Source organism: Microplitis demolitor, chromosome 5 (assembly GCF_026212275.2).
Source record: "Microplitis demolitor isolate Queensland-Clemson2020A chromosome 5, iyMicDemo2.1a, whole genome shotgun sequence".
Lineage (NCBI taxonomy): Eukaryota > Metazoa > Arthropoda > Insecta > Hymenoptera > Braconidae > Microplitis > Microplitis demolitor.
In genome coordinates, this window is record NC_068549.1 from 4862454 (window position 1) to 4873398 (window position 10945).

The window sequence follows — 10945 nt, forward strand, 5'->3', positions numbered from 1 at the left end:
CTGTCTCAAGTCTAGAAGTTCCACATGTCAAACTTTTATGGATCTTTTTTTTTTTACACGAAATTTATTATGCTACTGAAATCAGCCGACAGTTAAAAATTTTTTGATTTTTTTTTTAAATAATGAATTAAAAAAAAATAATTTTAAAAAATTGCACTTGTAGTTTCTTTAATTTTCTGCATGTGCATTTTTTATTTTTTTATTTTTGTAATTGATTTGTTAAAAAAAAAAATCCGAAAATTGTTAATTGTCTACTAACTTAAGGATCATAATTTATTACCAATTAAGTAGTTTAATTTTTGTCATGATTTTTAAAAATAATAGGTAATTATTTTTTTTTATAACAACCAATTTTATAGTTTATTCATTAAACTAATAAATAAAATTTTAGTTTAATTAAAATTTTTAGCATTTCTTGTCATCGGCATATTATAATTTAAATTAAATTAATTTCTATTTAAAAAAATAAAATTTAAACGAAAAATCGAGGGTTAATTTTAAAATCTACATAATTAATAGTTGAGGAATAAAAAAAAATGTAATTATTGACAAGAGCTACAACAGGATAAACTAGATCGTATTTAAGATTTCAAATTATTTAAAAGTCTCAATAAATAATAAAGCGAATAAATTTTTCACTGCATTTAATTTTTAAAAATATAAAATAAAATAAAATTCAAATTTAAACGAAATAAACTGTAAAGCCACATGATAAAATGCTATAAATAAATAAGATAATCAAAAAATTTTTGTTTCAAATAAAATTTTATTTTACATAAATGAAATAATGCAGCTTTTTATGGTAAAGGTTTTTAAGTACGGAGTTAAAAATATAATAATAATTATTTTAATTAACAACTTTAAGTAATTAGAGATTTTACAATAAATCTTGTCAATTTTATTAGAAACTCAATTAGTTTATTCGTCACCGATTTCATCGGTTTGATCCTTAATTCCAGGACTCATAAGAATCTTTCTGGGTTTGCGTTTAAAACCTTCTTTTTGATTCAGGATTCTACTCAAAGGACTAACTGCTCCTGCCATAATAGGAGAGAGATTTATATTTTGGAATTTACTACGACTTTTTAGACCATGTGGTGATCTTACTTTGTAATTGTGACTTCGGTTTTTAACTGATTTAAGTTTCACATTTTTTAGCATCTCCAAGGATATCACAGGTCGAGGATCTGAATCTACTGGTTTTGGTTTCTCCTAAAATTTTAATTTATTCATTATTTGTTTTTAATAATAATAATTAGGGGTGAACAAATAGTTCGAATTTACGAATTACTCGGATCGAATAATTTGAATTTGAAGTTATCGAATTATTTATAATACTAAAGTTAGCCGGTCTAATAATTTTTGAATTTTTTTAAAAACGATAAATTAAGAAAAAAAAAATATTTCAAAAAATTGCACCTGTAGTTTTTTAAATTTTCTATGTGTGCATATTTTTAGTTTTTTTAAAAATTAAATTGTTGAAAAAAATATTGAAAAATTGTTTATTTTTTGCTAACTTCAGTATTATAATCAAAAACAGTAAAGTTAGCGGACAATTTCTGAAACTTTGAAATAATAAAATAAAATGCTTACAAAATAAAAATAAAAAAATGCACGTTTAGAAAATAAAAAAAACTATAGATGCATTTTTTTGAAATATTTTTTTTTTCAAATGTATCGTTTTAAAAAAAAATCGAAAAGTTCTTAGACGTCAGCTAATTTCAGTGACATAAAATTTTTTGACAAATTTCATTCAACTTCGATTTGATTACAACTGTAATTTTTTTAAAAATCTATATCTCGGCAAAATTGTAACTGCGTTGTCCTTTTTTAAATTAAGGCTTTAATTTTTTTTTTAACTAATTAATAAAATTTGAATACGCTGATGACAGCTGAAAGTTTATAAGAATTCTCTCGATTTGAATCGAGTAGTTTGAAAAGTTACAAATAATTAAAAAACTTTTGCATAATTCGGGAATTTTCGAATTATTTGTAAAGTTACGAATAATTTGAAAATTATTTTATTTTTGATTCGAACTCCTAACAATAATAATAATAATTTAATAGGACGTTAACCTGAGGTGCTTTTCTTAGTGTCACTTTAAGAAGATCATCCATTGTTATAACCGGTCGTGTCTCCTGTGGCATCAAACATTTTTTTGGAGTACATGTTTTATTATTTTTTGGAGTTTTTTTAACACTGGGCGTCCTCGACAAAGGTAACGGTGGTGGCGGGGGAGGTGGTAGTGGTACACCTAAAGATTCTGGATTTTTAAAAGAATCTTTCGAATTAAATTTATTTATTTCCAAAATCTGAGAAACATTTTTCAACTCCTTTATCAATTCATCGTTATCGTCAGATAATTTTTTAATTATATTTTTTAGGCTTTGTACTTCACTTTTTAAAAAAGTAAATATTGTTTCACTCGTAGTACGAATCTGGAAAATTTTTAATATAAAATAGAATTTATAAATTTAAAAAAAGTCACTAGATCACTGACATCTTTTCTTTATTTTTAAACAAATAAATTAAATATTGATTGAAAAAAATGTACGAAGGATTTTTAAAAATCATTGAATAAAATTCTGATTAGTTTAAAAAAAAAAAGAAAAGTGTCAGATCTCGGGCATTTTTAGTATAAATGTTTACCTCAGTAACTTCTTCTTTCATTCCATTAATTTTTTCAGTCAATAAAAATAACATTTTATTATTTTCCGTGCTCTTATTATGTGATAACGTTATCACTTGACTTAATTCTTCTTTATTTTCATTATGAATTTTTAATTCTGAGTTAAAAAATTTATAAATCCTGTGGCATTTCTATTAAATAAATTATATATTAGTTATGGTCTATATTATTAAGAGAATAAGGAAAATTTTGTTCCCGGTATATCTGTATGATAGAATTAGTGAATGTTATTAAATTTGGTACCGTTATAAAGGTTTTGACTTGAATTTGTGCCTTTTCATAGTTTCAACACTTTTTTATTATCAATCATTGAGATAAATCGATTTATCTGTATCATTCGAATTACATTTAAATTACGCGAGAAAAAATACGATCGTAATTATTTTCTTTAAATAAATTAATCTTTAATTATTCTGTCACTAAATATGACTGAATGTCACTGAATATATACTATATTATTTATATCGCGTTACTTATTCCAAAATAACAAAGTTTTATATTTCCATTTGGTTTTAGGAAGCTTCTCAAAGCCAAAAAAGTGTGCATAGAAAAAAAAAGGATTCATTGATACAAAAAATCTTTAATTGCCTAAAGAAAATTTTTACTTACCCCAAGAAATTTTTCGCATTGTGAATTAAAACCAAAAAGTTATTTAGAACTAGAAAAAATTATTTGGTGCAAGGAATCATTTCTTGACCAAAATAATCTTTTCTCACCCCAAGAAAATTTTTGTATTGAATTTATGATGCATAAAATTTCTTGGTGCAAATAAAAATTTTTTGAGGCAAGAAATTGTTTTCTTCTGAGTATTTTATAAAATTAGTAGTGATATTTGGGCAGTCGTAGTGACTGTAGGTTGCTCGTAAAAATTAATTGCATAAATAAAATATTGTTTACCTTTTTTAGAAAAAATTTAATCCAATTACTAAGCGTGGATATTTTTTTAAAAGGTATTTTCAACCACTCAAATTTAATTAATGAATATATTATTCTTTTTGATATAAAACTGTCATTTGTACTTTGTTGGAAGGACAGTTGCTGTAAATATACATCATAATGACATTAAATATTATAGTAGCTATATTGTCATCAAAAAAATATCTGCCTACAAGACGAGATAAAAATAACTTTTACTCAATAATTTTTTAGTTCTAATTCGAAACAGTGGAGAAAAAAAGTTGGTGCCAACAGCACGTGGTGTTCCCAAGCGGTCACCCATCCAAGTACTAACCACGCTCAATGCTGCTTAACTTCAGTGATCGGACGAGAACTGGTGGTTTGAGCATGATATGACCGTTGACGATCATATTGGATTGTCTTGTACTATATCTACACTTGCTGTTAAATCATAAAACTTATTTGGAGTAAAAGTACCATTTGTGAGCACTGCTCCATTTTTGAACATTTAAGACTTTTATTTAATTAGAGAAAATGCATTAATAAAAAAATACTTGATACAAACGGCGGCAAAGATTTAATTACAAATAATTTTCAAATGAGGCATCTGAACGACTGGTCAATTGAAATGACTTTTTTAAGAAGGGAAAAGGAGGACAAATTTTCTACGATTCCTAGGACCAATATCTGTCCGTCTTATTTATTTAGAAAAACTTGGCTTTGAGACAAAATAAAAATTGCCTTGTCCTTTTAAAAAACATCTTTATGACAACTTTAAGATTGAAGTTGCCCCTATGCTTCTTGAGTTTTAAAAAGACAAGATAATTTTATTTTGTCTCAGAGCCAAGTTTTCTTAAATAAATGAAACGTACAGATATTGGTCTTAGGAATCATATAAAATTTGTCCTTTTTCCCTTCTTAAAAAAGTCATTTCAATTTAAAAATCATTTAGATGATGGCTTAATTGACAATCACTTGTAATTTCATGGTAGCCACATTTCTGGAAAACTTGGAAATGTCAGGGAATTATGAATATACTGGAAAAATCAGGGAGTAGTCAGGGAATTTCGTCACAAAGCTGGAAAAATTTTTACTTTATTTTTTTTTTTTTGACTGAAAAAATCCGATATTTTTTTTTTCTGTCAAAACTGTTAGAAAAGTGGCGCGGCGCGAATGCACCTGTAATACCATTTTTAAAAAAAATTAGTAGAAATTGATTCCAATAGCGAAAAAATGAAGCAGTTTGAATTAAGAAGGCTGTTAGAAAAAAAAGTCTTAGTAGAAACCAATCGTCAGGATCTTGAAGCTATTAACATGCATATTGACAAGTTATGAAACCAATAACATTAAAAGTATACATAAGTATTGAACTAATAAGTTCCACTATATTTATTATTCGCGTACTTGATTGATATTTTATTAATATTCTATAAAACGTTCTTATTTATGAAATTTATTCTAGTGAAAATGATAAATTTATTTATATTTTATTATAGAGTAAGTTATATAAAATCATAAATTTAAAATAAAAAATAAAAAATTATTCATTTAATAAATAAAAAAAAAACGTATGAACATTGAAAAATAATAAAATAAAGTTTCATTTAAAGACAATGATGGATTATTTATTGAACTGACTTTTGCCATTTTATTTTGAATTAAATAAATATTTCCAATGATTTAATATTACTACATATGGTCAGGGAATTTTTAAATTATTTGACTGGAATACCTGGAAAAGTCAGGGAATTTCAGTTTCAAAAATCTGTGGTCACTATAATTTTACATTTTGCCGTCACTTGTATCGTTTTTTAAGCAGATATTTTTTTGGTAACGAATTTATGATAATTTTGTCAACATTTTGGTGCCTTTACAATAAGTCCAGAAACAGCTTCAAAACTGCTATCTTATAGATGTCACAATGCCAAGATAAGAGTATTACATGGAAAGACATTTTAATGACATCTTAATGTTGTCTCTATGCTACTTGACAACAATATATTTAAAAAAAAACTTACATTTGTTATTTTAGATTCAAATTCAGGCTCCGAATTGATAACGATTAAATTAACAGGTTCCAGTGAATTATTCAATTGTGTTTTCACTTTATTAAAATTATTACTTTCTTCATTAAATTTAACAGCAGACCTATTTATCATCCCCCGAGTAAATTCAATATTCTCATCAACAAAAAAATTAACGGCTGCTTGTTTTGATTCGTCTATTTTAGAATTATCTAAATGATGAGGTCCCATTATATTCACATCCTTCTCAATCAACGCTTGCCGCTTAATTACATCAAGCTGATAATTATCACTATTTTTAACACAAAACTTTTCGTCAAATATTTTAAATTGATCTGCTTTTATTTTATCATAATAATTTAGCGCTCGAGAGTCTGGATCATCTTCATTAATATCGAAATTTAATTCAAATTTTTTAAGCTGGGCGATAACTTTCGGACTTAATTTTTCATCAGTCAAAAAATACTCTGAAGATGTCATTATTATTTATTAATTGTATTTAATACCATTAATTTTCTTTCATTAACTTTTACTCCGATTGTATTTTAATTATAATATTTAATAAAAATTCACATAATTTATTTTACAATAAATAATTATTTTTAATAACCTGATTATTTTCAGAACCACAATCTAACACTAGTTACTACTTTCAATTGATTACTTAATCCTAGTATACTATATATATGTTAATTAATGTATACTGCGATATTGTCGAAAATAATCGAGTACTTGGAAGATTAAAATAAAAATAAATAGTAAGGAAGTAAACAAACCTTCAAAAGCTAAATAAAGTCGGGGCTCTCATAATTATTTCTGTACTATACTAAAATAAAATATAATTCGTGTTGATATTCATCGTTTTATTCATTTATTTATTCAATTGTACTATTTCACATTACGATACTTAGATATGACTCGCACTAATTGCAGTAAATGCGAAATTTTATTTATTTTTTTTGTAGGATGCGAATTGGGTTTTTATTTACGAATTGTTTATAATTTTTTTTTTTTTTTAATTGAGACGTATTAATTACGTGTGTTAATAATCTATTATTTGTTTACATAGATATTCACTTTTTATTCACAAAGTCTTCACCTTTTTGGATATTTTTCTTCAATTCTGGAATTGCTGCAGCCAACAATTTTTCTTCAAAACCACTCAGTTTTCCCAAACCAAGATTCTTCTCTACTCCATTTTTCTATAAGTAAATAAATAATAATTTTATTTATTTTATATATATTAAACAATACGTTATATATATATATATATATATATATATATATATATATATATATATATATATATATATGACTATGCAAAATATAATTGATATTTTTTTTTTCAGTACCATATGAAAATTATGTTGAATGTAACAAAAAAAAATTTGGTATTGTTGTGTCTTTCAACTCAATTAGAAAACGCGCGCTTATTTAAATAAAATTTCTCATTTAAATAATATGGAAAAATTTTGTTTTGAAATTTTATAACTCGTTAACGGACCGATTAATTAAAACGACCTTAATAAATTTTATAGAGAATTGAATGCTCTACAAAAAAGGTCTCTTATAATTTTTTGATAAATCTCACTGTTCAAAAGTTATAAGTTTTACAAATTAATCATTTGGAAAAAAACTGAAATTTTCGTAAAAAAATAACTTTTCAACGGTTCAATTTATCAAAAAATTATAAGACTTTTTTTGTAGAGCATTCAATTCTTTACAAAACATGTTGTGGTTGTTTCAATTTATTGATCTATTAACGAGTTATAAATTTTCAACTAAAAAAAAAAAAAAATTGTCTATGTTATTTAAAGGAGAAATTTTATTCGAACGACTGCGCGTTTTTTAAATGAGTTGGTAGACCCAACTTGATACCCACTTTTTTTTTGTTACATTCAATTTAATTTTCGTATGAGACCGAAAAACATATTGATTTTATTAAGCAGTCTAATATATATAGATATATATATTAGACACACCGTGAGAGGACAGAGATACTTTCAATGCTCGTGTAAAGCTCCGGACATGCAATGCACAACTGAAAGGTGTGCTTGTAAAAAAGCAAACGTGTCATGTAGTAGTAAATATCATGCTTGCTTACTATGAGTTAATAAAAAAAATTTAATTCGTTTTTTTATTTAATCCGCATTCACATATACCGCCATTTAAAATTTCACGAACTGTCTAAATAACTTAGACACGTCATGTAATTCTGCAACATTACACGATCTGTCTGCAGTTCATGAAATGTCTAATTTCACGATGTATCTACGACATATATATATCTATTTGGTAATGACAAAATTAAACTTACGCCAAGAAGAACAGGAGTTGAAAAGTATTTGGCTTCAGTAACATTAGATCTGACGTAAGCGCATTCGATGATATTTTGTTCACCATTGAGTGCCCGAATTAATGAAAAACCAAAACGAGCACCAGCATACGCCATTGATAGAGTAGCTGAACCAGTTCCAGCTTTAGCTTTAACAACTTCTGTTCCAGCTTCTTGAATTCTTTCAGTAAGTGCTTTAAGCTTGTCATCTGGGAATGAGACACTTGGTTTAGCTTGTGAAATAACAGGAATTATGGTAATACCACTGTGACCACCAATTACTGGTACTGAAACTTTTTGAGGATCCAAACCCTTGTAAAATCATAAAAAAATCAATTAAATATTTATGATTAAAAATTATCTGTCACAATGACAAGAATAAATACCTTAGCTTCAGCAATGAAGGCATTAGATCTAACGATATCTAATGTGGTTACTCCGAAAACTCTGTTTGGATCATACACACCAGCTTTTTGTAAAACTTCACTGGCAATAGGTACTGTGCTGTTAACAGGATTTGAAATAATAGCGACGAAAGCTTTTGGAGCAACTTCAGCAATAGCTACTGCCAAATCTCTTACGATTGATGCGTTTGTATTGAAAAGATCATCACGGGTCATTCCTGGTTTACGAGGGACACCAGCAGGAATAATGACAACCTTGAAATAAATAAATAAGTTAATATATTTTTTATATCGCCTGCATTAAAACTGAGTTTCAATGTCTGCTTGCCAGTCGAAACGAATCAATGCAATTTGGAGGACAGAAATTGATCGATTTCATCTTTCAGGAAGAAACCAAGAAATCAAGACTCAAAACTGATTATATTTTGGGGCAATTCGGGCAAGTAGTTTATGAGTCACATGAAAAAAACCTCAAAAAAATTTTTTTATTTTCATTTTTTGTGTAACTCGTAAACTGCTAGATCGATCGAGTTCAAAATTGAATCAGATTTGTTTTGATGAGCTCTGAGATTGTCACTAAGTGCGTCTAAATCAGTTGATTCCTTCGGAAGATATCGTACGACAAAAATTAGCGTACAGAAGTAGTTAGAAAACTTTCTTAGGACTTCAAAACGTCGAGATCTGATGAAAACTCGAATTTTTAAAATCGGACCGAAACCATGTCCGTAAGAAAAAATTCGTTCCAAAAAAGTTCTGAATTTAAAACTTCTAAACTTGAGACAGATTAAAATTTCGAGTAGAACTTTTGTGAAATTTTTATAATTTTAATAGTAAAAAAAAAAGTTTATTTAGGATTTTATATGAGCGAATTTTTAGTAAAAATAGAACGTTTTTAACCGGATTCCGAAAAAGTTCCAAAATCTCTAATTTGGAACTTTTTATGAACATTCTTAGGGAGCTATTGGTTTCAAATGGAAACTTTTTTGAAACGAGGATAAAATGAAGTAAAAATATGTTTTAAAAAGGATCTATTTTTACTCAAAATTCGCTCATATAAAATCCTATGTAAACTTTTTTTTTACTTTCAAAATCAGAAAAGTTCCACATGTAGAATTTTCTTTGAATATTTTTAAAAAGAATTTTTTTCACACTGACAATAGCTTCCTTTTTTTTTTAATTTTGAATTTCAAATTTTCATTGCCAGAAGTTAAAAAAATAATATGAGTTTCATTAAAAAAAATGATTAAATTAATAAAAAGTCGTTGGTATCTCTGCTAAAGTACTTAAATTTCCACTGATATGTATTTTCATAATTAAAATACATATCAATGCCAACAATCTAAAAAAATATAGTGCGTAGTACGGGATAAAATCATTTCAGACTGCGAGTGATATCAGCCCTTGACTTTGGCTCTGACAGTCAACTTTACCCTCGCCTGAAATCAACTTGTTATTTCTACTATTTTATTTACCAAAAAACAACTGAATAAATCAAATAGACAATAAAAAAAATTTCAATAAAATAATTTACCTGAGCACCTCGGAGCGAATCCTTCAATTCTCCAGGACCAGTGAAACCCTTGACTTTTGAGTGGGTGTCGATATGGGACAGATCAGCAGCAACACCAGGAGTATTGACAATATCATAAAGAGATAATTCTGTTACAAGAGGTGATTGCTTTAGCAAAAGTGATAATGGTTGTCCAATACCACCACTGGCACCCATGACAGCGACTTTGGCATTTCGCTAGAAATATAAAAATATTTATTTATTTATTTAAATATAAATTTAATATTCAAAATTGAAGACGATTAAGTTAGCGGACATCTGACAATTTTTAAAACTTTGAAATAATGAAATAAAATAAAAATAAAAAAATGCACGTTTAGAAAATTCAAATATCAGTACATGCAATTTTTTCAAATTTTGTTATTTTAATTATTTAATTTTTTTATGTATAATTAAAAAATTGACTTATGCCTGATACATTTACTCATTCAAAATTACTATAAAATTTATTTAAATAATTATTTGGTAAAATTATTATTTTATCTTAAGTCAGTTGCATAATTCATTGAATAACTTATTAATTTAAAAATCAATGTCGTCAATGTAAAAATAATTATCTACAAAATGATTTTTTATTAATGAACGTAAAGTGTGGAAAAATTATAGTAGCAGTTATTAGATAACGATATCAAGGTTTTATAAAATAACATAGAATTTATTGCAATACATAAAATAATTATTTAAAATTTAAAATTCTTTACCTGAGTGCTGGTTGATAATTGTTTAGCTCCTTGAGCAATAACTGCAGGTTTAATAAAACGTGGCAACATTTTTAAAATTTTAAAAATCAATTAATTGACACAATTTAAATTGTATTTTGAAAATTTTAATTTATAAATTTTATGTGGTTTTATTAAATTAGACGATAACCCCTAAATGACACCCAAACGACCTTCTACGATACACGTCGTCCCTCTTTTGTAGTTCTAGTTCGTTGCTGGAAGCGCTCCAAGTAGGATGATGATGATGATGTTGGATCTCTTAAAAAAAATTGATCTTGGTGATTGTTGGCCTAGTGAGATTTT

The 10945-nt window shown here is 26.5% G+C and overlaps 2 protein-coding genes and 1 non-coding gene across 4 annotated transcripts; all 3 read right to left on the bottom strand.

Moving 5' to 3' along the window:
• Nucleotides 1-745: 745 nt before the first annotated feature.
• Nucleotides 746-6370, bottom strand: LOC103571970 (arp2/3 complex-activating protein rickA-like). 2 transcript variants are annotated; one of them, XM_053739451.1, is made up of 6 exons: nt 5606-6370; nt 3588-3728; nt 2651-2821; nt 2077-2439; nt 1108-1212; nt 923-1037 (listed from the first exon to the last, which is right to left on the bottom strand). In XM_053739451.1, exons 1-6 carry the CDS (start codon nt 6089-6091, stop codon nt 1020-1022), a joined length of 1284 nt encoding a protein of 427 aa, XP_053595426.1. In that variant the 5' UTR covers nt 6092-6370; the 3' UTR covers nt 923-1019. The 2 variants fall into 2 exon arrangements, with proteins under 2 accessions (XP_008548554.1, XP_053595426.1); XM_008550332.2 differs by having other exon boundaries at nt 746-1212.
• Nucleotides 3873-3991, bottom strand: LOC128667869 (5S ribosomal RNA). The gene has a single exon (XR_008403786.1). It is a non-coding gene; the product is annotated as a 5S ribosomal RNA (ribosomal RNA).
• Nucleotides 6371-6465: 95 nt separating the features above from the next.
• Nucleotides 6466-10945, bottom strand: LOC103571949 (malate dehydrogenase, mitochondrial). The gene is made up of 5 exons (XM_008550303.3): nt 10622-10945; nt 9882-10097; nt 8333-8605; nt 7929-8258; nt 6466-6813 (listed from the first exon to the last, which is right to left on the bottom strand). Exons 1-5 carry the CDS (start codon nt 10688-10690, stop codon nt 6685-6687), a joined length of 1017 nt encoding a protein of 338 aa, XP_008548525.1. The 5' UTR covers nt 10691-10945; the 3' UTR covers nt 6466-6684.

Coding starts and splice junctions, on each gene's coding strand:
- LOC103571949 (XM_008550303.3), bottom strand. CDS start 10,690: ATGTTGCCACGTTTTATTAAACCTGCAGTTATTGCTCAAGGAGCTAAA. Junction 10,098..10,621: donor AATTATCAACCAGCACTCAG/GTAAAGAATTTT, acceptor TTATATTTCTAG/CGAAATGCCAAAGTCGCTGT. Junction 8,606..9,881: donor ATTCGCTCCGAGGTGCTCAG/GTAAATTATTTT, acceptor ATTTATTTCAAG/GTTGTCATTATTCCTGCTGG.
- LOC103571970 (XM_008550332.2), bottom strand. CDS start 6,091: ATGACATCTTCAGAGTATTTTTTGACTGATGAAAAATTAAGTCCGAAA. Junction 3,729..5,605: donor TTGAATCTAAAATAACAAAT/GTAAGTTTTTTT, acceptor GTATATTTACAG/CAACTGTCCTTCCAACAAAG. Junction 2,440..2,650: donor TGAAAGAAGAAGTTACTGAG/GTAAACATTTAT, acceptor AAAATTTTCCAG/ATTCGTACTACGAGTGAAAC.